The following is a 26,585-nucleotide window of genomic DNA, read 5'->3' on the forward strand; positions in this document are numbered from 1 at the left end:
GGAAAGATAAGAAGGCCATGAATATCTTGTTCAATGGAGTTGATGGTGATATGTTTGACAACATCATCAATTACAAAACTGCCAAGGATGTTTGGGATACAATACAGATTATCTGTGATGGCACTGAGCAAGTTAGAGAAAACAAGATACAGCTATTGATTCAGCAATATGAGCATTTTCATAGTGAAGAAAGTGAGTCTCTCACTGACATCTTTAGTAGGTTTCAAAAACTACTAAATGCTCTGAAACTGCATGGAAGGGTCTATCAGACAAAAGACTCCAATCTGAAGTTCCTTAGATCTCTTCCAAAGGAATGGAAACGTATGACAGTCTCATTGAGAAACTCTCAAGATTACAAAGAGTTTACTTTGGAGAGACTGTATGGCATCCTGAAAACCTATGAGCTTGAAATAGAGCAAGATGAGAGGATGGAGAGAGGAAAGAAGAAAGAAGGATCCATTGAACTAGTTGCTGAGTTAGAAAAAGAGAAGGAGATGAAGATGGAAGCTGTTGAATCAACTTCAAAGGTCTGTGAAAACAAGGGCAAGGGGCTGGCAGCAGAAAATGAAGATTCTTTGAGCCAAGATGACATGTAAGATATTGATGAACATCTAGCATTTCTTTCCAGAATATTTGTCAAGCTCAAGTTCAAGAAGAACTTTGGAGCAGCCAAGCCAAATAGAAACATGGTGGATAAATCAAAATTCAAGTGTTTCAAATGTGGCTTGGCAGGGCACTTTGCCAGTGAGTGTAGAAAGTCAGATTCCAACAAAAAGAAGTTTGAGCCTGTGGATTATAAACAGAAATACTTTGAGCTGCTCAAATAAAAGGAAAGGGCTTTCATTACACAAGAAAATGACTGGGATGCAGATGGTCTGGATGAGGATGTCAGTTATGTCAATCTAGCCCTAATGGCCAAGTCTGATGAAACAGAGACAAGTTCTTCAAGTAATCAGGTAATCACCACTAACCTTGCACATTTATCTAAAGTTGAGTGTAATGATGCTATAAATGACATGTCTACAGAATTATATCATTTGCGTGTTACACTTAAGTCTCTCACTAAAGAAAATGCTAAAATAAAAAAAACAATTTGTTTTTAAGTGAGAGGAATAATGTGCTAGAGTCTCAGTTCATTAATATTGAAAAATTAAGAATTGAGTGCAAAATTGCTAAGGATGAATTAACTGAATCCTTGAAGAAAGAAGAGATCTTGAAGAAGCAGCTTGAACGTGAACAGGAGGTGATTAAGGCATGGAAAACATCTAGAGATGTTCATGCTCAAATCACCAAAGTTCAAGGGATTGAGTCCTTTTGTGATACAGCCTGGAAGAAGAACAAGGAGAAGCTGTAATCCAATTTGGTGGAAGGATTGCTAACAGATGTAGACTCGACGGATGATGAGGGTCATCCGTCGGATAGCAAAAAGGGTTATCCGTCGAGTGACATAAATCCTCATCCGTCGACTGTGAGCAAGCCTATGAGTAAAGCCAAGCTTGTCAAGTTAAATGAGAGATATGGATCAGTTTCCAAGAACTTTGTTCCAAGAGAATCCAGTCAAGTGAAGAAGGAGAAGAAGGCTAATATTAGTCATATGACTGTCAAGCAATTGAGTGACAGACTTGAAAAGATTGAGGTTAAATCAGAGGCTAAAAAGAAAAATATTAGAAATGTTAAAGTAGGGATTAACAAACACAATAACTACACACCTGAGAAATATGCTCCTAGAAAAATCTGTGTCAAGTGTGGTAGTGTAAATCATTTTTCTGTTAATTGCAAATCTGCCATGCCTACTTCCATATATGTGCCACCTCACTTTCCCAACATGAATGTCATGCCTCCTATGCCTATGAATGCTATGTCTACACAGAATATGAATGCACAGTTTGCTAATATGCCATTTATACCTAATCCTTATTATGCTGCATTTAGTATGCCACAAATGCCATTTAGCATGCCTTACTGGAATAACATGTTCACTAATAGCATGTCATTCCCTGTTAATCATAATATGCATGATAATTCTGCTATAACGAATGGTTTCAAAGGTTCAACTCAAATGACTAAGGATGAATCTGATATCCCCAAGTCAAATGAGATCAAACCTAAGAAACAGAAAAAGAAAGCTAACAAAGCAGAACCCAAGGAAACTTGGGTACCAAAATCAACTTGATTTGATTTTGATGTGTGCAGGGAAACAGAAAGAATCTATGGTACTTGGATAGTGGTTGTTCAAGACACATGACTGGTGATTCTACCCTGCTCACAGAGTTCAAGGAGAGAGTTGGCCTTAGTATTACTTTTGGAGATGACAGCAAAGGTTATACTGTGGGATATGGCTTGATTTCAAAAGACAATGTCATCATTGAGGAAGTTGCCTTAGTGGATGGTCCCAAGCATAATTTGTTGAGCATCAGCCAGCTTTGGGATAAATGCAATTTAGTAACCTTCAACTCAGAAGCCTGTGTTGTGACTAACAAGAGGAGCAACAAAGTGGTTCTCACTGGTGTGAGAAAAGGTAATGTGTACCTAGCTAACTTCAACTCATCAAATGCAGAATCTATTACTTGTCTTCTCAGCAAAGCAAGTCAGGATGAAAGTTGGTTATGGCACAAGAAGCTATCCCATTTAAACTTTAAGACCATGAATGAACTAGTAAAGTAAGAACTGGTTAGAGGCATTCCTCAAGTGGAGTTTTCTAAGGATGGATTGTGTGATGCCTGTCAAAAAGGAAAGCAGATCAAAGCATCATTCAGGAAGAAGCTTGATTCAACAATTGAAGAACCTTTGCAACTGCTACACATGGATTTGTTTGGACCAGTCAATGTGTTGTCCATTTCAAGGAAAATATTTTGCCTAGTAATTGTAGATGATTTCTCAAAGTTCTCTTGGACATATTTCCTAAATTCTAAAGATGAGGCTAGTGAAATCATCATCAATCACATAAGGCAAGTCAATAATCATCCTGATTTCAAAGTAAGAAGAATCAGGAGTGACAATGGAACCGAGTTCAAGAATTCTGTCATGAGAGCATTTTGTGAAGAAAATGGAATTTTGCATGAGTTTTCAGCAGCAAGAACTCCACAACAGAATGGAGTAGTGGAAAGGAAGAACATATCACTTATCGAAGCTGCCAGGACAATGCTTGAAGAATCTAAATTACCAATATATTTCTGGGCTGAAGCTGTAAATACTGCATGCTACACTCAGAATATTTCTCTGATTAATCAAGCAAAATGCATGACTCCCTATCAATTTTTCAAGAACAAGAAGCCAACTCTAAATTTTCTTCATGTCTTTGGCTGCAAATGTTATATCTTGAGAAATCAAACTAATCAGAATGGGAAGTTTGATGCTAAAGCAGATGAAGGAATTTTTGTTGGATATGCTGTGGGTAAAGCATATAGAGTCTACAATCTTAGAACCAACATTGTTGTGGAATCAATACATGTTGTGTTTGATGATAAAAAGATTGAAGGACTGCAAGATGGAGACTACCATGAGAGCCTCAAATTTGACAATATGGAGATGGTTAGTGATGACGGTGATGATGAAAGTGATCAAGAAACAATATCGAAGGATAATGCAGAAAAATATACTACCAATGAAGCACAAAATTCAACATCTGTCGAGTTGCATAATGCTTCATCTGTCGGGAGACAATCTGCCTTATCTGTCGGAAGGCAACCTGCTTCATCCATCGGTACTCAAGATTCACCATCCGTCGGGTTATCAAAAGGAGCTGGAAGTCAAGATAGATCACTTACAGAAAGCTCCCCATTCTTAAATCAAAGATCCATTAATTCAGGGGGAGTTTCTAACAATCAAAACTCAATCACACATCAAGACAACAATGAGGCCTCTTCATCTAGAGCTAATCTACCTCAACAAAGAAAATGGACAAAAGATCACCCCTTTGAGCTCATCATTGGTGATGTATCTTCTAGAGTTCAAACAAGGAGAGCAACTCAAGAAGGTATGGAAGCTTTCTTGGATCCTGATTGGATTTTAGCTATGCAGGAGGAGCTAAAGCAATTTGAGAGGAATAAGGTATGGAAGCTGGTGCCCAAGCCTAGAGGAAAGAATCCAATTGACACCAAATGGGTATTCAGAAACAAGATGGATGAAAATGGCATAGTAGTCAGGAACAAAGCTAGATTGGTTGCTAAGGGCTATTGTCAACAAGAAGGAATAGATTTTGATGAAACATTTGCTCCTGTTGCAAGACTTGAAGCCATCAGAATCTTCTTAGCCTATGCAGCCTATGCCAATTTCAAGGTCTATCAAATGGATGCCAAAAGTGCCTTTCTGAATGGAGACTTGGAGGAGGAAGTCTATGTTAGTCAGCCTCCTGGTTTTGAAGATCCAAATTTTCCAGAATATGTCTACTATCTTTTGAAAGCACTTTATGGACTGAAGCAAGCACCTAGAGCCTGGTATGACACTTTATCAAAGTTCCTTTTGGAAAATCACTTCACAAGAGGTACTGTAGATAAAACTTTATTCTTTAAAAATGTTAATGGCTCTAGTATACTTGTTCAAATTTATGTAGATGACATTATTTTTGGCTCTACAGATGAAAAACTTTGCAAAAAGTTTTCCAAATTGATGCAGAGTAAGTATGAAATGAGTATGATGGGAGAACTAACTTACTTTCTTGGTCTGCAAGTTAAGCAAGTTAGTGATGGTATATTCATTAGTCAAACTAAATACATTTATGATCTTTTAAAGAAGTTTGATCTAATGGATTGCATATCTGCAAAAACTCCCATGGCCACTGCAACTAAGCTTGAATTAAACACTACTGAAAAGTCTGTGGATATTTCAAGTTATAGGGGCATGGTTGGCTCACTTCTGTACTTAACAGCTAGTAGGCCAGATATAATGTTTGCTACATGTTTGTGTGCTAGATTTTAGGCTGATCCTAGAGAATCTCACTTAGTAGCTATTAAGAGAATTTTCAGATATCTCAAGGGACCACCAAAACTTGGCATTTGGTACCCTAGAGATTCTGGTTTTGATCTAACTGGTTATTCAGATGCAGATTATGCAGGTTGTAGAATTGATAGAAAAAGTACAACAGGAACCTGTCAATTTCTAGGAAATAAGCTTGTGTCTTGGTTCAGTAAAAAGCAAAATTCAGTTTCTACCTTTACAGCTGAAGCTGAATATATTGCTGTTGGCAGTTGCTGTGCACAGATTTTGTGGATGAAAAATCAATTGCTAGACTATGGTCTGCAAGTTGAGAGGATTCCTATTTTCTGTGATAACACAAGTGCAATTTCCATCACTGAAAATCCAGTACAACATTTAAGGACAAAGCACATAGACATCAAGTATCACTTCATAAGGGGACATGTAATGAATGGTACTGTGGAACTACATTTTGTTCCAAGTGAAAAGCAGATTGCAGATATTTTTACCAAGCCACTAGATGAATCCACCTTCTCAAGGTTGGTAAGTGAATTAGGTATGCTTAATTATTCTTAAATCTTTTCAGATAATTTGCAGTTTGTTATGCAGCCAGAAATTTAATTGATTTTTTAGTCTAAGATGGAATTTTGGCTAAGCCAAAATTTACATCTCGACGGATGATCTTTATCCATCGAGTTTGATCATCCATCGGAATATTGCTTGTAAATAAAAAAATCAATTATTTTTCTGGAATATTTTATATCTCGACGGATAACAATTTATCCTCATCCGTCGAATTATCTTAATCTTAGCCGTTAATTTCCTGAACATTATCCATCGAGTATACTTACAGTTTGTAAGCATAACACGACGGATAATTGATGGAATTTTTACAGTTTATTTTTAAACGGCTATTTTAGGCAATTTTCATTGGTTACTTTATTTTACTTTATTATTTTTGACAGTTATTTTTGAGATAGTATAAAAGCTTATTTCAATTCCATTGATTTTCTTTTATCATTCTCAAACTATCTGCTCTAAACTCTCTCTTTCTCAAAAGCAATTAGCATCTATATCTCTGCAATTTCCACTCTCTAACAATGCTAGAATCACCCACCATCTTCTGTGAGGTTGTTGAAGAGATGTGGACTACTGCCTCATATAACTCGACAGATAAGACCATCACACTCACCATTAAAGGTAAGGAATTCTGTATTAATAGTGATGTTATCAAAGCATGTTTCAAAATTTCTGATAATAATGTGATCTCACCACACACAGACACTGATATAGTTAATATGCTTAATTCCATGAACTATGCTCTTTCTACTTCTAAGTTAAGTGACATTAGGAGATTGGGTCTTAGGAAGGAATGAAGTTTCATGTGTGATGTAGTGACCAAGGTCTTTTCTGGTAAAATCAGTAATTTTGATTCTGTCAATATTTCCATGCTTAACATGCTTTACATGCTAGTTACAGATAAATTCTTTAACTTTAGTGATCTTGTTTTGTTTGAGTTGGGATTTAAATTAGGAGAGTTCAATAAGAGGGGTAAAAATATTTATTATGCTAGATTTTTCATGATGTTAGCTAACCACCTCTTTAAGGAAATTGTACTTGAGAACCCAAACAACAAATTAGATTGTTGGGTTCAAGAGAGAAGAATTATTGCAGATTTGAACAGGGCAAATCATCATAGAGAAGTGTCACTCTTCTATTTCCCTGTAATGGAAGCACCTCAGGTAAGTGAGGTAAGTATATGTCCCTACTATTCCAACCTCACAACTTTCTTTGAATTCTAGTGTAGTAATGGCAATTGTGTCAATTACCCAACAATTGCCTACCCAAGCTACGAAATCATCACAAATTTCAAAATCCAAATCAAAGAAAGCCCCCTCTGGTATCTCTCAAAAGATTCCATTTGCAAAATCTACCAAAACCAAAGAGGGGAGTGTGAAGGTGGTAAGGTAGATGAGGGATAGGGTGAACATAAAAGAAACCATAAGAATAAGGATGGAGAGTTGAGTGGTTCCCAGCCTAGCCACACTGCAGTTTCCCAATAAACTGCAGTGATTAATAAGGATAAAAGCTCATTTCTAGTTACATCCTCCCAAAAGGATGTGGCTATTGAACAAAGCTCTCAGCCAAGAGCACAGGCCAAAAGGATAAGGGACACCAGCTTACCCCAAACTTATGCCAGAAAGAAGAAATCCAAAACCCTTGGGGATGCACAGGATTCACACACTGTGCAAATTGGTGCTAAAGACACAGTCACTGCACCTTCACAAATTCAGTTTGATGTGGCTCCAATAAGTGTGGAGTCACGGCCAAAATCATTAGTTATAGAAGCACCTCAAACACAAAATTCTCCCACAAACTCTCTGGATGTGGACATGATCAACACATCAATTCCTAATTCCCCTTCTTTAACTTTGTTGGGGAAGCCAAAATCTACTACAAGTGAGCATCATCTTTTGGATAATTTGTTGGCTCACTTGCCAATTCTTTCAGGAACTGTTAAAACATCTGTGCCCAAAATCTCATCAATCAGCACAGAGTCCACAATAGTTCCAATTCTAAAATCATTCATTTCTACTCTCTCGATGTATATTGCTCATCCGTCGAGTAGTAATTGTATCCTGACGAATAAGCTTAACAGAATTTATCCGTCGAATAGTCAAACTGCTAACCCGATGGATATTCCTCATCCTTCGGGTGTCTCTGCACAACTTCAAATCTCATCTATTATCTCTAGTGCAGAAGACTTAGTGGTTGTACAATCACTCTTAGGATTGAGGGAAGAGAGTGTTATGAGTGAGATTCTGGGTTGCTCCCAGGAAAAAGGAGAGGAAAAGAGTGAAACTATGCAATCCATTTCTTCAGGATTGGCAAAAGAGAGTGAGAGGAGTCCCACCTTAGATGGTGAAGGTGAGGGTGTGAGGGTGGGAAACCAGGGTGAGACCCTGATGTAACAAAAGAGAGAACAATAGAGAAATGCAGGTACAGGAGTTATAAGGATATATGTCATTGCTAGTGAGTTAATGAATGTCCAGGATGCAGACAGGGAGGGACTATCTCAGCAATCTCAAGCTGTTATAGATTCCACCTCCCTTGATGCTGAGGCATTTACTCACCCTGTTTCAGCTTATCAACTTCTAGCTGAACAGGGCTGAACAGGGCAATGACAATACAGAAAGGATGCTCAATTTGGTGCATACCACTCAGTCAATGCTAAGAGCTAAGGATGCCATCACAGCCTTGCCCTCTACAGCTGGTGATGCTGATTATGAGACTGGTGGTTCAGCAGATTTCTTTGGAGATGAAGGTGGAGATAGTGAAGAAGAGCCATTGGACATAGGGGAGAAGTAGGTTCCAGTTCAAGATCAGGCATGCCATCATGGGCATTTTCAAAATATTGTGATGAACACTACTTCAAGACAACCCTGATCCAACTCATAAATCAGACAAATTCTGCTCTTCAAACCACTATAAATGCCAACACCAAGAAGCTCCTTCAAGCACATCTTGCTTCTCTGTAACTACAACAGATTCAAGGCTTCCAACATGCTAGAGATGCCAACACCATCAAGGGTGATATTGATGAGATGAAAAAGGCTATTTCTGACAAGATGGACTCTAAGCTTCCAGAAGCTACAATGCTTGACATCCAGAGACAACTCAGGAAAAATTCTGATCTTGCCACAAATATAGATGCCTTAGATATAAGAATGTCAGCTATAGAAGCATCTCTAACAGCCATTCATCTTCATCAAGCTCAACAAACAGACTTGCTTCAGAAACTGGTAGCTGCACAAACCTCCTCCTCTACTCAACTTGATGATAACAAAAAGGGGGAGAAAGGACCAAGTGAGGGGGAGAAGCTTCAAATTCAAATCAGTAAAGTAATTGTGCCTACAATTGCTTTCATCAAGCCACCGGTAATAGACAGTATTGATCTAATCAATGAAGCAGCAGCCAATTTAAGAGAAGCTGAAAAGGAGCAGTTGAAGCCAATCAACTGGGAGAAAATTGATGAGGACATTCAAAAGATGTTTGGGCCAGTAAAGGAGCTAGTAAAGTCAGCCATTCATCACTCTCAAGTCAAGCAGATCTCTGTGAATGAAATGAGCATGAACTATCTGGAAAGAGGACAACCATCCTGCATCAAATCTCCAAAGGCTGAAATAATTCTGAAGCCAAGGGTGAACTATCCAAAATTATCATTAAAGAACCCTTTGGATACAGTATATGAGACACCTAAGCCTGATGAGAAGAAGTTTCTGTCAAGATCAATTGCCTTCTACAAGGATCCATCTGATTCAGCCTTAAAAAGAAGAATTGCTAAAGTTTTCAGGAATGGGAAAGAAATTTGTGTGGTGGCTGGACATCCTCAATTTGCTCAAGCAAAGAGAGAAGAAAAGGCAAGTTGAAGTAGGAAAAGAAGCAAGCTATTCTAAATGCCAAAAAGGCTAAGCAAAAGAAAGAGCAAGATGCTATCTTGGCCAAGCTACAAGTTGGGAAACCAACACAACAGGTTCCTGCTCAGCCATCTGAAATCACTGAATCTCAAGATCCAAAGAAGCAAGTTGAATCACAACAGAAGAAATCTCAGAGATATAAGGAATTGGCTAAAAGAACCAAAAGGAAATTGAACTTTGTTGGTAAGGAATTGGAGGATCAGTTTCCCAAGGAATCCACTACAACTACAACTCAAGCATCAAAACCCTCTGTGGTATTTGAAGACATCAAGGTGGTGGATCCTTATAGGAATATTCATGGTGAACCTATTATGCTTAAGGATGAACCAGTAGACTGGGAGAGCCTACCAATTCCTGACTTTAATCTGCCAATCTTTAACAAGCCAAAGAGAACAAAGTCAAGAGCAGTCAAGAAAGTGAAGTTGTCACCTCTCAAATCCAAATCTCTAGTCACAGTTCAATCTAAAGTCAACAAGGGAGATTACATGTACTTGTGTTACATCAAGGAATTTTCTAATCTAAATCTCTATCTAGATGAACTAGAAGAAGTGAGAGGGATTGATGCATACAGAAATCTACCTGAAAGGTTAGTTTTCAAGTACAAGAGAGGAAAGGAGATTCAATGGCCACTTCACAGGATCCTTCAAGAAAGCCAAGCTGTACTGATAAAGGTTTATTCATCTTTCAAGAAGAACTTTGGGTTCAATGTAACTGCAAGAAGACTGGTTCTAAAGAAGATTGAATAACTGAGGAGTATTAGAGCTAAAGATGCACTCCCAAATACTCTAATTATTCCTTACACAGGGAGAAGAGTGCATCTAAGGCCCTACTGGCTGATGGAGTTCATGGATGACAAAGGAGTTAGAAGATTTTTCAGATTAGAAGACCAATTGAGCATCTAGATGCAAGAAAAACTAAATCTCTCAGAATCTGATGAACTGGAATTCCACAGACAACTCCAAAATCAGATAGAAGAAAATAACAGAAAGCTTGGAAAGAGATCCAGACCTTCAAGGAATTAGATAAATCTGCTCAGGCTAGAGGAGCACCTTGAAAATGACTGTGAGCTAAACTTTGTACATTTTGTTAAATGAAGCACTTTACAGTTTTATCTACTTACTTTCAAAGTTGTATGTTTAGGGTGTTTTGTTATCATCAAGTTTCTCTTAATTTATGGCTATAATTCCAGTAGACATAAATTGGGGGCTATTGTTGTGTATATGTTGTGTACTTGATGATTTCATGAACAAAACACCTTGGTAGATTTTACTTAGTGAAAAATGTAGCACTCGACGGATAAGGATTATAGTCTCGACGGATGACTCAATATAGTCGCGACGGATGATGATTTATTATCCATCGAGTGAGTAGCTTATGTAACAATAAGTCTGTAGCACATTTCTGCATACACATTGTTTAGATTCTGTAGTAGTACTCAAGTCATGTTGACTTTAACTAGATATGCAAAATAGGTTGATTAATTGTAAATAGATGATGTCTTGTAATTCTGCATAAATGAAATGAAATCAAGTTCCAGATTGCTACCCGATGGATAAACAACAATGCCATTCGATGGATGATCAACAAGACAACCCGACGGATGATCATGAACTCGACGGATGATCATGAACCCGACGGATAAAGAATTCAAACATCTGTTGACAGTGACAACACAGTCACATGCGTCGAGTGTATGCAAATGGAATGTGGAAGCCTATTCAACTGGGTTTTAGAGAACAAAGAAGCATTACCATTTCCATGCTATTATGAAGATATTCAAAGATGCTGGAATAGAGTAATGAAGTAGCATAGTATTAGACTTGATAATTTTTGTTTTATTATCTTGTCTTATTGCTTTGTAATCTTGGTGATATATAAACCAAGAAGTAGCAAATAGAACAACTAACTAAGCAACCAAGAGAGAAACATTTGTAAGCTGTATTCTTAGCATTTCTCTACAATCTTAGTTGTTGTCAATTTGTAAGCAGCTGTGAGCTAATTGCTACACAGAGTTATCTTGATATATTATATATCTCTGGTGAATACATTCAAATCCACCATAAAGTTTTTAAAGGGTTGTATTTTTAATTACTTGTGTTTGATTCATTTCAAGTTATTACTCCGCACTTTGCAAATCAATTCACACTGATATATATATTTAAGTTAGAACAATTTTATTTGTGAAAAAGTTTCAAGAATTTCATTCAACCCCCCTTCTGTAATTCTTGTTGCATTGTTAAGGGACTAACATTATTCTCTTGGGAGATGAATGTTATTCGTGAAAGTGGTTAAATTGTTGAATATAATTTTCATAGTTTTGCTTGTATGATTGAGATCGGTTGTGTATTATTGTCGTTGGGATAGCTTGTACATACAAAATTTTGGATTATATGGTTTATGTTAAGTTTATTGAACTGTTTTCATGTTTATTATTTCAAGATGGATAGCATATTTCCCAGTCTACTTAGTCATACCGTTATCTTTGATAACGAGTATCATGTGAGTTCTAATGTTTGGGAGGGACATGAACGGGGTCCTTTGGAGTGTTATTGTAAGAACATGAACATGCGTAGTTGGGTTTTATCTGCTGCCCAGAAGGACTTGTTGCATAGCATTGGTTTTGGTGTGTTTGTAAATCCGGGTGTGGTTTTGCAGAATGATGCGAGGCTTGTCACGACACTTGTGGAGATGTGGCATCCCGAGATCAATACCTTATTCATGAGACAGGGGGAAATGACAGTGACTCTGGAGGATGTTGGCTATATCTTGGTTTTACCGGTTGCTGGACTTCCGATACTTGGCGACGGTCTTGAGAGTGGCTTAGGGTACTTTGCGAGATATTGGTTTGAGCCGCTGGATGAAGAGGATGTGAAGGTGGCATGGGCCAGAGCCGGCATAAAGTACACATGGTGCACCCGAGGTACATTAGACACCTCCGCTTTCTTAGGGGTGTGCATACATGGTCCTGGGGTTCTGCGTTCTTTCATATTTATACAGGGGGTGGAGCATGCAGCACAGAAAGAGGCGAAGAGGATTGCTTGTTGTACGTGACGAACGCTACAGGTGTGGGAGCGATCCTGGTCTCTTGTTGGTTTTTTTCCTCACTCTCTTATAGGTGTTGTTGCAGTTGTGGAAATATGGGCGATTCTTGATTGGGAGACCTCTTCTTGATCCTACCGAGGATTCATATCTAGTTGCTGAGTTCTGGCCTAGGCCAGTTGATGAGGTGGTTGCTGAGGAGGAAGAGGTGGAGGAGGAGGCGGAGGAGGAGCCTAAGGGCAAGAAAGGGAAAAAGGGGAAGGAGGTGAAGGAGGTGGAAGGCAAGCAGGTGAAGGGGAAGGAGGTTAGGGGGAAGAAGAGGATAAAGGTGAAGGAGGTTAGGGGTAAGGGTAGGTAAAAATGAGGGAAGGGTAGGGGCAGGCTGATGATGTTCTTGATGATGCTATGGATGAGGATGTTCTTGGGGATGGGATTGTTGTTAAGAGGAAACGGAGTAGTGGTAGGCGTGATAACAGATTGGCTCCGCATCATAGTTTGCCCTATTATAGAGGCGAGTTTGATGGAGTTGCAGCTGATATTGTGGCCTGGATGTTGTATGCTCACTTTCACGAGGTGGAGGAGGATTCAGATGGGGATCATGACGTATCTGCTGAGGATTGGGAGGCTCATTTCTTTGGTCTTGCCAAGGTTCTAATGCTATGTTATGATGTTGTTGAGTATCAGCATTCTGATAGGGTGATGAGACAGTTCGGGTTGAGACAGGGTATCCCACGGTCAGCGGTTAACATGACATGGTATATGAAGCCTATGATTCCGTTCAATTCCTATGACTGGAGGGGTATATGGTTTGCTGAGATTAGTGAGTGGACCCATTTTAGTCATCACCCGAGGTTGTAGTGGCTCAGCAGGAAGACTCAATTGATATGACATAGGCTATATGCAGTGGTACTCGGACATTGCACGAATGCGTGTGGGGAAGCCACACCCAATTCCAGAGCCACAGCATAGTACCTGGGAGTTGTTTAAAATAAATCCTAAATTTATATCCACTTATAGGAAGTTTATCTCTACGCCTTTTCTTCTTCGTACTACCGACATATCCTATCAAAATTTCATCATCCTTTACGGGTTCTTTATCGCGGTTTTCTTCTGCTAAATTATAAACATAAGTACGGGCATATATTGATTTGTCCACAACGCCTTTGTGTATTTTGGATCTTAATTGCAAAATAATTTTTCAAAGCGTAAGCCCTAATTACATTCTCCGCAACTACTAAATTAGGAAAATTTTGACTCAAGAAAAGAATTACAATATCTTCTTCACCAACAACACTATTATCCTTGTCTCACTACTATCATGCATAACTCACTACTTTCATGAAAATATTCATTTTTAAACTTATGTTCACTAACAAAAATATTTGCATCACAATCATCAACAAGATTCATATAATCTATGTTATCATTATGCAAGCAACTACCACTAACATCAATAAATTCATTATTTACAACATTATGAACAACTTTATCACTTCTTTTCAAAGCTAGTCTACCTTCAAATCTAACAAATATCTTATCCATAATGAAAACAAGAAAAAAGCAAGAAATTTAGCTTACCAAATGGAAATTAGTGAATAAGGATGAATAAAAGTAATAAATCCTCAAATTTACTCTCCAATTTGACAAAAAGTGGCACAAAAATGAAAGTGTGATCGTTTTAGGGTTTTAAACTATAAGTACAGTCCTTCCGCGCATAATATCCGCGGAATGGACAGTCGTTCCGCGATTATTATACGCGGAAACTCTCCTTTCCGCATATATTTTGCGCGTACCGGGTTTTGTTTTAAAATCATAGCTGTTGGATCGCCAGTAAGAAGTGTATTTATAATAATTTTCCTTTTTTCATATATTTTTTTACCTTTTTATTTTGTTTTTATCAAAAATACAATGAATTTTAATATAATTAATTAAAGATTTGGTGATAAATTTGTCTTTAAATATAATAATTATATGTATTTTAAGTGTTGAAATGTTTTGTACAAAGTTAAGTTCGTTGTAATGAATTTAAATAACGTTCTAAAAAATTTATTATATTTTTGATCGATTTTTTAGAGTCAAATATTGAAAATCGATTACAAAAACAATCGTACCGAGTAAATGGTAGATTACCAATTTTTTGATACTTTGATTTTATTAGTGTAATATTAATTATTCAATTAATCCATATATTTATACAAAAGTAATTATTTTGGTTCGAAGATAAATAAATAACTAATCGGTGGAGTACGGTTAGATAGCTGAAGTGCTTTAAAGTTTATCGTAGTCATTTCAGCTCCTGGGTTGATTCTCGCCAGAATTTTTTTTAAGAAAAATACTTATTTGTAAATTTATAAATCATATTTATCAAAAAACATTAATTATTATAAATTTCCTTTATGGCCGATAAATCAGACCGGATGCGGTAAAGCGTGTAAATATATATATATCAATTTCAACAAATCATTTAATATATTCTCAAGAATATCAAATTAATTAACAACATGATCTTTTTTATGTTTATTCAACTTGATTGTGCTTGTAAATTATGTATTTTTTTTTTGAATTAATCTTTCTTATCATCAAAAAAATAATCTTTCTCCAGAAAAAATCCACAATCTCGAATTTCTTACAAACAATATAAAATACTCCTAACTCCGAGTACTAAAATTCATAATTAAAAAATCCTGATCACACATCATCCAAAAACAAAACAAAAAAATACAAATGAATTCATAGACAGAGGGCCCATGCATATATAATTCGTGCAAACAACTCAATCTTCTTCCACCCTCTCGAAGAACCACACCTTAATTAAACCCATGGATTTCTCACAACTATCACGCGCTTTCAGTTAGATACCTTTTATTTGGGTTCTTTTGAAATAGATTCTTTTTTAAAAAAATGATTAAAAAATCTGATTTATTTATAAAGATTTGATTTCTTTTTTTTTTTTTTTTAAAATACAATCCGCAACCCTTGCAACTTTAAAGAAAATTAGTAATATGCCCGTATTAAGCGTACAACATATTTTATTTCAATAAGTTTAGTCTAATAACAAATAATATATCATTTTTTGATATTAAGTTAGTTTATTTATATTAAAAAATGCATTAAAAGTTAAAGAATAAATTCAGATCAAGATAAAAAGTTGAGATTTAAAGTTACATATATCCTCGTTCATGTTCGTAACATACTAAAAGTTACATATTTTTTGGTATAATAGGCATATCGACAAATCTATTATTTTATATCTGACTAATCTATTATATATATAATAGAGCAAATAGGGGTTGATTGAGACAATTTATTTAATTAAAATTACTATATATTAATTACATCTAATCTATAAATTAATTATAATTATATATATATATATTACTAATTCATTATAATAGAAATGTATTCATATCTAGAGCACATCCGTTATGCACACAGAACGATGAAAATGAAGGCAAATAATATATAATTGAACTTAATTTTTTTTCTCTAAATTAATTAACATGATATTGTCAAATAATTAATATTTATGCTCAATGAGCATGACAATAATTGTAAGATTCGAAATTTCAAAAAAACTTTTGAGTACATCTTTTACGAATAATATTTATTAGTTGTCTAATATAAAATTGGAAGAAAGTTAATTTAACAACACAAAAATTACATATATTTCATTCATGTAATATGCACATCTATATTATATTATAATAGACGAAATATTAAAAATTTGGTGGTCGATCGGTACTTGCTAAAATTACTTAATTAACCTTACTTAATTATTTTAGTTCTAATTATTGGGTCGAGTAATTCTTATTCTAATTATACTGAAGTCAACTTCCTCTATTGTTTTATCAATTTCAATTCTATTTTATATGAAACTCTATATCATTATAATTTATATTAAATTCAATTTCTTCAACCAATTTATATTTTCATTCATATCGAGTTATATATTATTTTAATTTATTACTTCGGGCTAAATTAAATTTAAAAAAACTAAATATAATTATTAAAATTTAGTTGATATATCACGTGAATCGGGCTATAATAAAATAATAGTATTATCAATCCTCCTAAAAAATTATATTAGTGAACTTGGATAAATAAAATAATATTATTTTATTTATCTAGGATAAAAAAAATACATTATGCAATTCATTCAGACTAACACAAAACTAAAATAAGAAGACAATTTGACCAAGAAAAATTGAAATATATATACTAATTATTCAGTCTAAAACAAAATTATCTTATTGATTCAAACTTTAAAAAAAATTAAACTAAAAATAATTAGTTTGATTTGGTCGGTGTATTGGGCATCAGACTAAAATAAAATAATGTAAATCAGTGATCCGAGATAATTAATATTAGATTAAGTATAATTCGTATCCTATTGATGTGAACTAAAAAATCAAATTTTAATTAAAACATAAATATTTTTTAAAAAAATACGCATAAATTTATCAATAAAACCATATCGTTCAATCAGTAATATTGTCTTTTTCAAATATCCTTTATAAAGTTATTGTTAATCGATTAAGTAATCATCATGGTAAAATAATTTTTTTAAGATCTCAATATAATGGAGACATTATATTTTTACCCTCAATAAAATAATAGTTTTGTTAAAATAACATTTCCCCCGCCAATGCTAACATTTTAAATAAGTTTTAATGTTCTAAAAAGTTATGAACATGTACGTCTACTAATATAATTATTATAAAGTCATACCATTTAAAGTTTTAAATGAATAAAATTAAGAATGGAATTCAATTTTTTTAAAAAAATATATAATATTAAAAAAAATCTGTACGATCCGTGTATCGCACGGATTTTAAGCGAGTAGGTTATTAATGCACGTGATTTTAAAAAATATTTGTGTCTCGCACGGTTTATAAAGTATATATACCGAAGAAACTCATAATCACAACGGAAATTATTATATACCGACGCAAATAACTACTACTCATAATATAATAATATCCCATTTAACAAATATATATTATATTTAACAAGTATGTACAAAAATATTACAATAACCATTAACCAGAGTTAGTTTTATAATAATGTGGAGGCAAGTGATATAATAATGTTGAGGCAAGTGATAGTTGAACAGAGGGGGGAATAGCGTATAAAGAAATAAAAATATAAGCGCGTGAGACTGAGAGTTGCATGCAGTCGACAAGAAATATAAATGCACTCGTGGATAACACCAATATAATATTAATAAAACTAATTAATAATATGAAAATAATTAAACAAAGAAACAGAGCAACGTGTTCATTCTTCTCCACCCAAGAAGCTGCGTACGCAATCATCACACTTACAGGATACTTACATTACATATACACAACACAAATTTACAAACAGGGGCAGTCAACTACTACTGCTCTCCCATCCCATTAACCCCCTTAACTTCAACCACTTCTTTATTCTCATTTATTTATTATTCACATTCATATTTATTTAATCTTTACATACATAATTGTCCTTTAAAAATCCACTTCTTTAATCATATAAAGAATTGGGTTGGTTGTCATTAAACATTTGTTTCAGTGCAAAGCTCTCTTCTTTTTTATTAGTTGGGTTGATAACAAATTAAAAAAAATCTGATATTTAAGAGAGACTTCTAAATTGGTATATAAAGGTGGTGGTGGTGGTGTTTGATAAAGGAAGAAACTTGATCTGATTGAGAAAATGGGATCAAGTGGATCCAAGCCCAGAGGATGTGGTGGTGTAATGGGTATTCTTGGAAGAAACCATAAAAGATCAATCAAGAAAAAGAAGATTGTTGTTTCTTCTTTTTGTGATTCTGATAAGCTCAGTGAGCTTGATTCCTCTGTTTCTATTGCCAATCCTACTTATCAAGGTACCTTTTTTTATTTTTTATTTTTAAAAATAGTTGGTTTAATTGGTCCAAATTTGTTTTTGTGATTTGTTTGTTATTGGTTATGCTAATTGTGATATATTTTTTAATTTATTAGATTTTTAAGTACAGGGTGCGTGTGGATTCAAATGCATCAACTTTGTAGTAGGAGGCTATCCTTTGAATCCTAGTTATTGATTTTGTTTGCTTGTTTTGTTGTTTTTTTTTATTATTTATGTAGTTTAGAATGACATAACAGGTTATAACTCTGCTAGCTAATTTGGTACATTGTGAAATTACATGATTAATCCAGCTCCAGATACATTACATTTACATATCATTTTGGGAATCTATACTAGGTTATTAGTTATTACCAGCATATGATACTGATTTTAATTGGGATTGCCAGGCCATGTGACCAATGATAAGAAAGAGAAATAATTGTGTGTGGATTTTATCTAGTACTTTTAGTGGTAGTACAAGTCTATTATGTATTACTAATTTACTAGTTCCAAATTTAGTACCAGGGGCAGGCAGTAACTATTAAAAGCCACCTGAATCAATTTAGGAAGAGGAAAAATACATTCTAAACATTTACATTCGTAAGTGTTGCAATGAATGAATGATTTCTTTTTGTTCTTCCATTGATCTTAGATATAAGTTGGTCCATACTGGAAGTTAAACATTTGAATTTATTGATCTCTGTGACATTGAACCTTCTTACTACACTTAGTGAAAATTTAGCTGCTCTGTAAGAGACAATATGTTTCAACATGTAATTAAGTCGTAGATGTTGGTAGGTAAGTTTAATTATAGATATGGTACAATATTTTGCAGATAGTATCTACTTGTGTGGATATAAAGTAAGATAAATAGGCTTGCAACCCAAAGCTTGAATTTTTATAGCTTTATCTGCTTCTCTAGATCCAATGTAGATTTAGTTTTTCATAGAATTTGCATTTTCTCATCGTGCAAACATCCATTTCAGACACCTGGTTTGACCCTGTGATGACTGTCGAGTCTGACGGTGATGATGATTTTTACAGCACTAAAGATGGTAAGCAGAATATTTATATTTTATTTGTGTTCATTAACATTATTCGGTATATATTGAATATGGTTATATCCTCAGGCTTTCTGAAATTCTTTATTTTTCACAGATGTGTCTCAGGATGGCTCTTTATCAACTACTGTAACTCCAAGATGTTCTGATTCCAAACATTACAATGGCAATTTTCCATCCTTCGCTACATCAGATCCTGTACCACAAGCAAGCACAGTATCAAAAGAATATATAGAATGTAAGAGAGATACTGCTAGTGATGTGGCTCTAACAGGGTCTCAACAGAAACCTAGTGCTCTGCAAACTGACAGAAAAATATCATTTGTGGTGGATGATATCCCTACTCATTCTGTTGATGAAAATGCTAGCGGGGATCTGGGAATGTTGCACAATTGTGGCCTTCTGCCTAATAATTGTTTGCCTTGTCTTGCCGGGACTACCTCAACGGATGAGAAGAGAAAATCACTAAGCTCGAGCCCAAAGAAAAAGGCACCCTTAAGACTTTCTTTCAAGTGGAGGGATGGACAAGCCCATCCTACACTATGTATGTGCTCAATTTTAATCTGTACATGCTAGTTTCTCTCTTTGTGTATGCTATTTCTTTGGTCTTTTGCTATATTATGCTGTTCTATTGAGTCAGAATGCACTGGTATGGTATAAGAATTAAAATCTGTCTGGTCCCTTGCTTGTTTAGGCGAGGAGAAAATATAAGTTTAGGAAGTAATTGATGGCGTGATTAGATAAACTGTATAAAGTTCTTCAATGAGTGATAATATTTGAAAAATAAGTAACTTTTAAAGAGAAACTAGAATGAACAGTGCAGTAGCAATAACAGAATTTACTGGGTGGTAGAGTCGCGGAAACGCTGTAATCCGCGCAGGACTCCTGCTGAGCAATTGTAGCAGCTCTGGCAATGAATTTCATTGTTCTGTGTTCAGATCAAGGCGCATCCCCACCTTCCTCCAGTATATCACTGGTAGGCTTGATTAGTGATGCAAGTAAACATTAACTACACACGCAATATGACATGAGTACAATTTTCTTGGACAACACATGTGTCTTGTTCCAGATTGATGTTTCATTAGTTTATACTAAGGTTTCCTGGTTTTGTATATTAATATTTCACTTCTTTCGCAGTATCTCCCAGGGCTCTTCTACGAAGGCCTATAGCAGGTTCTCAAGTTCCATACTGCCCGATTGATAAAAAATTATCTGATAGCTGGTCACCTATTGAGCCAAATACTTTCAAAGTTAGAGGGCCGAACTATTTTAGGTGGGAACATGCATTTGGTTGGTTTAGAATTCTCAGTACAACAAATCATTGATACCCTATTAATTAATAATTCAGCAATATATCATTATATATATTGATTGATTTACTTTACAAATCATCATAACAATATGGCAGAGATAAAAAGAAAGAGGCTGCTCCAAACTATGCTGCATTTTCACCTTTTGGCGTAGACGTGTTTGTATCTCCACGTAAAATCGATCATATTGCACGATTTGTTGAACTTCCTGTCATTGAATCGTGTGAAAAAATCCCTTCTGTACTGGTAGTAAATCTTCAGGTATATCTACTTCTCAGTTTGTGAATATTACATTAAAATTTGAGTAGAATATTTTTTGTGGAAATAGTGTATCAGTTTAACACTTTTATTTTATTTAAGACATTAGATTCTTTCTGGAAACCAAAGTAATTTTTTCTTTGTTACTTGTAATGCCACGGGCTTTTATTTTTGGTTTTCATGCATTCACCGGTCAATATTGAATTTCCTTTTCATGGTTCTCTTTCTCAGATACCGTTATATCCCGTCACAATATTTGAGAATGAATATGATGGGGATGGAATGAGTTACGTTCTTTACTTCAAGCTATCAGAAGGTTATTCAAAGGAACTTCCTCTACAGTTTCAGGAAAATATCATGGTGAGAATGTGTGACTTTAACTTCTCACTTCATACATTTTTTGAGTTTACTTTTTCTTCATTTAATGACACTTGCACATAGAATATTTACCAAGGGTCAAAAACTCAATTATTATATTATTATTCTTTTACTTATTAGTTTTCTTAATATTTGCATGCTTGTTAATGCGACAGAAATTAATTGATGATGAAGTAGAGAAAGTCAAGGGTTTTGCTATAGATACTATTGCTCCGTTCAGGGAAAGGTTGAAGATATTAGGCCGGCTAGCAAATTTGGAGGAAATCACTTTAAGTGCAGCTGAAAGGAAGCTCATGAATGCTTACAATGAAAAGCCTGTACTATCACGTCCTCAACATAAATTTTACCTGGTAATGTCTGCAACATTAATCCCCTAATTTGTTTCTTCTAAAGGAAGAAAAAGTTTACCTCCGTCACTCCGTGTACTTGTGTTTTTGTTGTGTGATTGCTTATACGGTCAAGTTATGTATATTTTCCTGCATACAACAGAGTTGCTGTTCTTCAGAAAACATCCAGTCATCCACGTAAGTGACCTCCCATGTGGTCTCCTTCCAAGGAAAACTTCAATAGTAATTTTACTGAGAAACTATAGGAGAATGTTCCATTACCTTTCTTAATACTGCATTGGTTATTAGATTAGAAGATGTGTTTAAATATTATCTATACGTTGCGTTCGACCAGTAAAGTGTAAGGTGGAACTCAAAAGGATGTTTATGGCTAATAAATCTGGTCGATACTATTTCAGGGAGAAAATTATCTGGAAATTGATCTGGATATGCACAGATTTAGTTACATATCAAGGAAAGGTTTCGAAGCATTTCAAGACAGGCTAAAACTCTGTATCCTAGATTTTGGTCTTACAATACAGGTTGCTACCTTCATCAAGATTGTTTCCAACTCTGAACTAAACTGTTTACTTGAGATTCTTAAATTTTTATCCAACTGACTTGTACTAATTAGTAATTACTTGAAACAGGGAAACAAGGCCGAGGAGTTGCCGGAGTGCATTCTGTGCTGTGTTCGTTTGAAGGAAATCGATTACACCAACTACCATCAATTAGGGTTCTAAATCAAAATTTTGAACTCACACATTAAGTAGTTTTAGAGGAGCTATTACTTGTGGTTAGCTTCTTTCTCTATTGCCGCATTTTTTCAAGTCCAAAGGGATCTGATGACCTCGAAGTATCAGCCTCTCAATTGCATTGAATAGGACTAAAAACTTGAGTGAAAAGTTCTAATACAAAATGTAATAAGACTTGAATAAATGAAATATGCCGTTAATACTATGTCTTTTGATCATCAATTGTGATAAATGGTGTTCATTCTATCTTCTGGCAAGAGGGGGAAGGTCTGACCTCAACTTCACACAACAAGGATTATATGCATCAAGACTCGGATTGAAATTTCGTATAAATAATGTGATAATAAAGAAAGAAATATGTATTAATTTATGTATATTTATTATATAAACAAACGAATTAGCTAATTAGGTATGAGTTATATACATTGCATTCCGATTGCAAGAAAATTCAAAGAATGGGCAAGAGTGTACATGTATCTTCTGTGCTACAGAATGTGAAACCAGACATAAGGCAGACTATCTGACACATTGCGTGAAAAATGCAAGGCATTCACACCTTCTGGGCCTCGCCTTCTGAATTCTTTGTTTCCGTGAAGGGGGAGCCTGCAATGGAATAGAAGGTTGGCGCTGCAAAGATGCAGATGATTGTTGTTGCAATGGAATAGAAGGCTGGCGCTGCAACGTCGCAGATGGTTGACGTTGCAGTGACATAGAAGGCTGGCGTTGCGTCTTAATAGGTTCGCAGCTGAATCTGCTTTGTCGAATTTTTTTTGTAGTTGGTAGCTCGCATGACTTGGTTACATAATTGTTGCCTTCTTGGAACTTTCTTGGAGTTCGTAGCTCGCATGACTTGGTAAAATAATTGTCATCCCAAATGCGGCCAGAGGAGCCCTGTCGCCGGAATGAATATGATGATCTCTGCAATGCATGATTCGTGGCCATGTCTAATTTATACTTTTACTTGATTTTGTTTTGCCCTCTGTCTTTCTTCATTGCTCGATAGGTTTTTAAGAACAATAGAAAAAAGAAAAAGAACAAAACTTACAACTGCATTTTGCAAAATTCTTTGCTGTTTTAGGTCTTTTTTATCTCCCATGTTCTTAGGCTGGTTTTTCTCAATTTTCCGGATTGATTTTCTTTTTTATGCTAAAAATACTAGATTGAAATTTAGCATTCAAAAGCTAAGATAACTTTATATCACATTATTATCACAAGACTCGGGATTGAAATTTCGTATAAATAATGTGATAATAAGATACCCTGAAATTTCTAAAAATTGCAAACCAGTTCTTAAAGTTTTCTGAAGTTACAATTCTGCCCTTGAAATTTTAAGAAATTACAAAACAGTCCATGAGTTTTGCAGAAACTTTTAATACAGTTTTATACTTCCTGAATTTGACAGTCTAACCCCTGGAATTTCTGATTTTTGACATTTCAGCCCCTATCACTTCTGATTTTTGATAGTTCAGACCTTCATTCTCCTACATTTTGTATTTGTGCAATGTTCTAAGCATTGTCCAAGCACATAAAATCTGAAATTGAGAATATAAAAGATAGTATCTATTTTATTGAGCGTGAACATGATAAATTTTACTATGAAGTCTACGTTTATTATCGTGAACATTGGTTACTTCAATATAAACTTAAAGTGGAGGAGTAAGATTATTAATATGCTAAACTAAAAAGACTGGAACATAGGTACAATTCACTTAATTAAATAAAGGTGCAAACGTGCAGATGATGAACTAAAATAAGCACTAGATGATGCAACGAGGTCTCTTGAGACTCTTAAAACTCAAGTGAAACGTCTTATGCATTTGAAAAGTGATAAAAAGGTCAAAGGAACAAATGAAGTTGAGTACACAAATATGGAAAGTCAGTTGAATAAGGATAATGTGCTTGTGCTTGTGCTAGATTCTTTGAGTTGCATGTAACACGATATTGAAGATGCTTGTGATGGAGAATCTCATGTGGAGTAAGTTTTGCTTGTTCAGGAAAAGCAAGTAATTGATTATATTATTGAGGTTGAGCGAATAGACTTCATCATTACCGAGTACTTGTCTAAGCCTCATTTTTTGCTTGCCATTTTTCAAATTTCTTTGCACCTAGACCGTTTTTCAAGAAAAATATGAAATCCATCTTGGTCCCATCTCATCCTTGTGTGACTCTTGACTATTAAAAATGGTCGAGTTTTCTCCTAACAATGGGAGAATGACGAGGAAAGAGTGGAAAAAGTTTATATATGTTGTTTATGAGTATATATGTATTTAAATTAGAGAGAATTAAAATTATTTATTTATATTTTATATGTAGAGCTAGTAGTTTATTAATTGAATGTGCTATTTTTAATAAAACCCAATTGTCACCGACCATAATATATTAGATTATTTGTTAGGCTTTTGATCCCCTGTAAGTATCATAAAATGCTCTTCTGATCTGTTAAGTGATCTTGTGCATCTTGATCAGAAGTATATATAAACTAAAATTCCGGAAGTCATAGCGATATAATACTGCATCTAAATTTATTTATATGTTTTGTTAAGTTACTTATATATAAACTCAAATATAATATTTATCAAGAGTTTTAATTATATTATCTCCTTTGTTTTTAGTTTGAACTACTCCCTCTGTCCCTCTCATTTCCTTGCATTTCAAAAAGAGTGTCCGACAACTATTTTACAGTACATATAAAGCATATTTTCGTAACTTATTTTTATGATTTCCATTTTTTAATAAAATGGATGTTTATAATTTTAGTTAGAAATAGAAATTTTAAAATATAAGTTATGAAACCATATTTTATATGTACCTTAAAATATGTGTCGGACACTATCTCCAAAATATAAATAAATGAGAGGGACGAATGGAGTAGTAATTAAGGATATATATTAATAATATAATTTAAATTTACCTACATATATTATTATTTTTTTAAGAATAGAAGTCATATTTGTTTTATTAATTTTGTGTGATGCGATTTTAAATCATAAACCTATCCGATTATAATCGAACCACGAATTTTTAAACCGAATCGATGGTTGTTGTTTTTATTTTTTATTTCAGTTTTGGTTTAAGTCTAAAACTGAACCAATCAACTCCGCTCCCCTTACTTAAAACATCTTAAATATTCTTATCAAATATGATATTATGACTATGAATATATAACCACCTCAAACTTAGCACTTATTATACCCTATTGTATAAGTATTAATATACTTGTGATACAAGTTGAAATATAATAATCTAACTTTTGTGACGAATATATATCATATAATATCCAGTTGCACATACAATTATTATCCAACTCTTATTTATCTTGAATCACCCAATTAATCCATTACTATCATATTGGAATGAACTCGACTATCCTCCCATTCAACCTATCACAACCGAATTAACAGTCACCATCAACTCATTGACGTTCATCTGTCAATGTTTCCCCTTGAACAAAAAATCTCCCCTTGTTTGGTATGAATTGCACACAGAGGGGGGGGGGGTGAATGTGTATACTTGATTTTTCCTTTAAACTTGATAAATTTCTTTGAAGAAAATCAAGTTATGTGTTTGGCTTACTCTTGAACTTGACAATTAAGATAAATTGTAGTGATAATCAATTTACTATAAAAGACACATAAAGAAATTATCAAAACTTACTTGATCTTTATATTAAAAATCAAATAAGTTGTGCTACAAATTTGTGTTCTTAAGTGTTTAAGAACTCAACTACTTTTCTTGAGAGAATATAAGAGTTCCTAGACTGTTTTGTTACAATTAAACTAAGGACCTGTGACATGTTTTATAGATCAACATGCACATTTTACAAAAATTGCATTAAAATAGACCAACAAATTTTCTAAAGTCCTTTTGTCTATTTCTATTTTAAGTGCAGCATATCTGCATACAATCTTCTAGGTCTGTGACCCTCCTTTGTCCAGTTCATCTTGGCCCCTGATCTTGCATTCTTCAAAATGCATCTGTAGACTTTTCATTTTAACAATTAAATAGTTTGTTGACAGATAATCTTGTATCTTCATGATAGATGCATTCTGTAATTGAAGTTTTTATCGAGATCTTCAAAGTGTATAGAGATGTTTATGTCGAGATGTTGAACAACTTATCGATATCTCCACTTCTCTATATGTGTAAATGACTTGTCGATATCTCAACTTCTCTACATATATTTTGACTTGTCGATATCTCG

The 26,585-nt window shown here is 34.5% G+C and overlaps 1 protein-coding gene across 1 annotated transcript; it reads left to right on the forward strand.

The window, feature by feature from the left end:
* The first annotated feature begins 17,726 nt into the window (after positions 1 to 17,726).
* On the forward strand, positions 17,727 to 22,589 carry LOC141718109 (uncharacterized). The gene is made up of 9 exons (XM_074520475.1): positions 17,727 to 18,297; positions 19,283 to 19,351; positions 19,455 to 19,901; positions 20,495 to 20,630; positions 20,766 to 20,928; positions 21,157 to 21,285; positions 21,459 to 21,653; positions 22,049 to 22,171; positions 22,280 to 22,589. The coding sequence occupies exons 1-9, from the start codon at positions 18,126 to 18,128 to the stop codon at positions 22,370 to 22,372; spliced, it is 1,527 nt and encodes a 508-aa protein (XP_074376576.1). The 5' UTR covers positions 17,727 to 18,125; the 3' UTR covers positions 22,373 to 22,589.
* Positions 22,590 to 26,585: the final 3,996 nt, after the last annotated feature.

Source organism: Apium graveolens, chromosome 4 (assembly GCF_009905375.1).
Source record: "Apium graveolens cultivar Ventura chromosome 4, ASM990537v1, whole genome shotgun sequence".
In the NCBI taxonomy this organism is placed as follows: Eukaryota; Viridiplantae; Streptophyta; class Magnoliopsida; order Apiales; family Apiaceae; genus Apium; species Apium graveolens.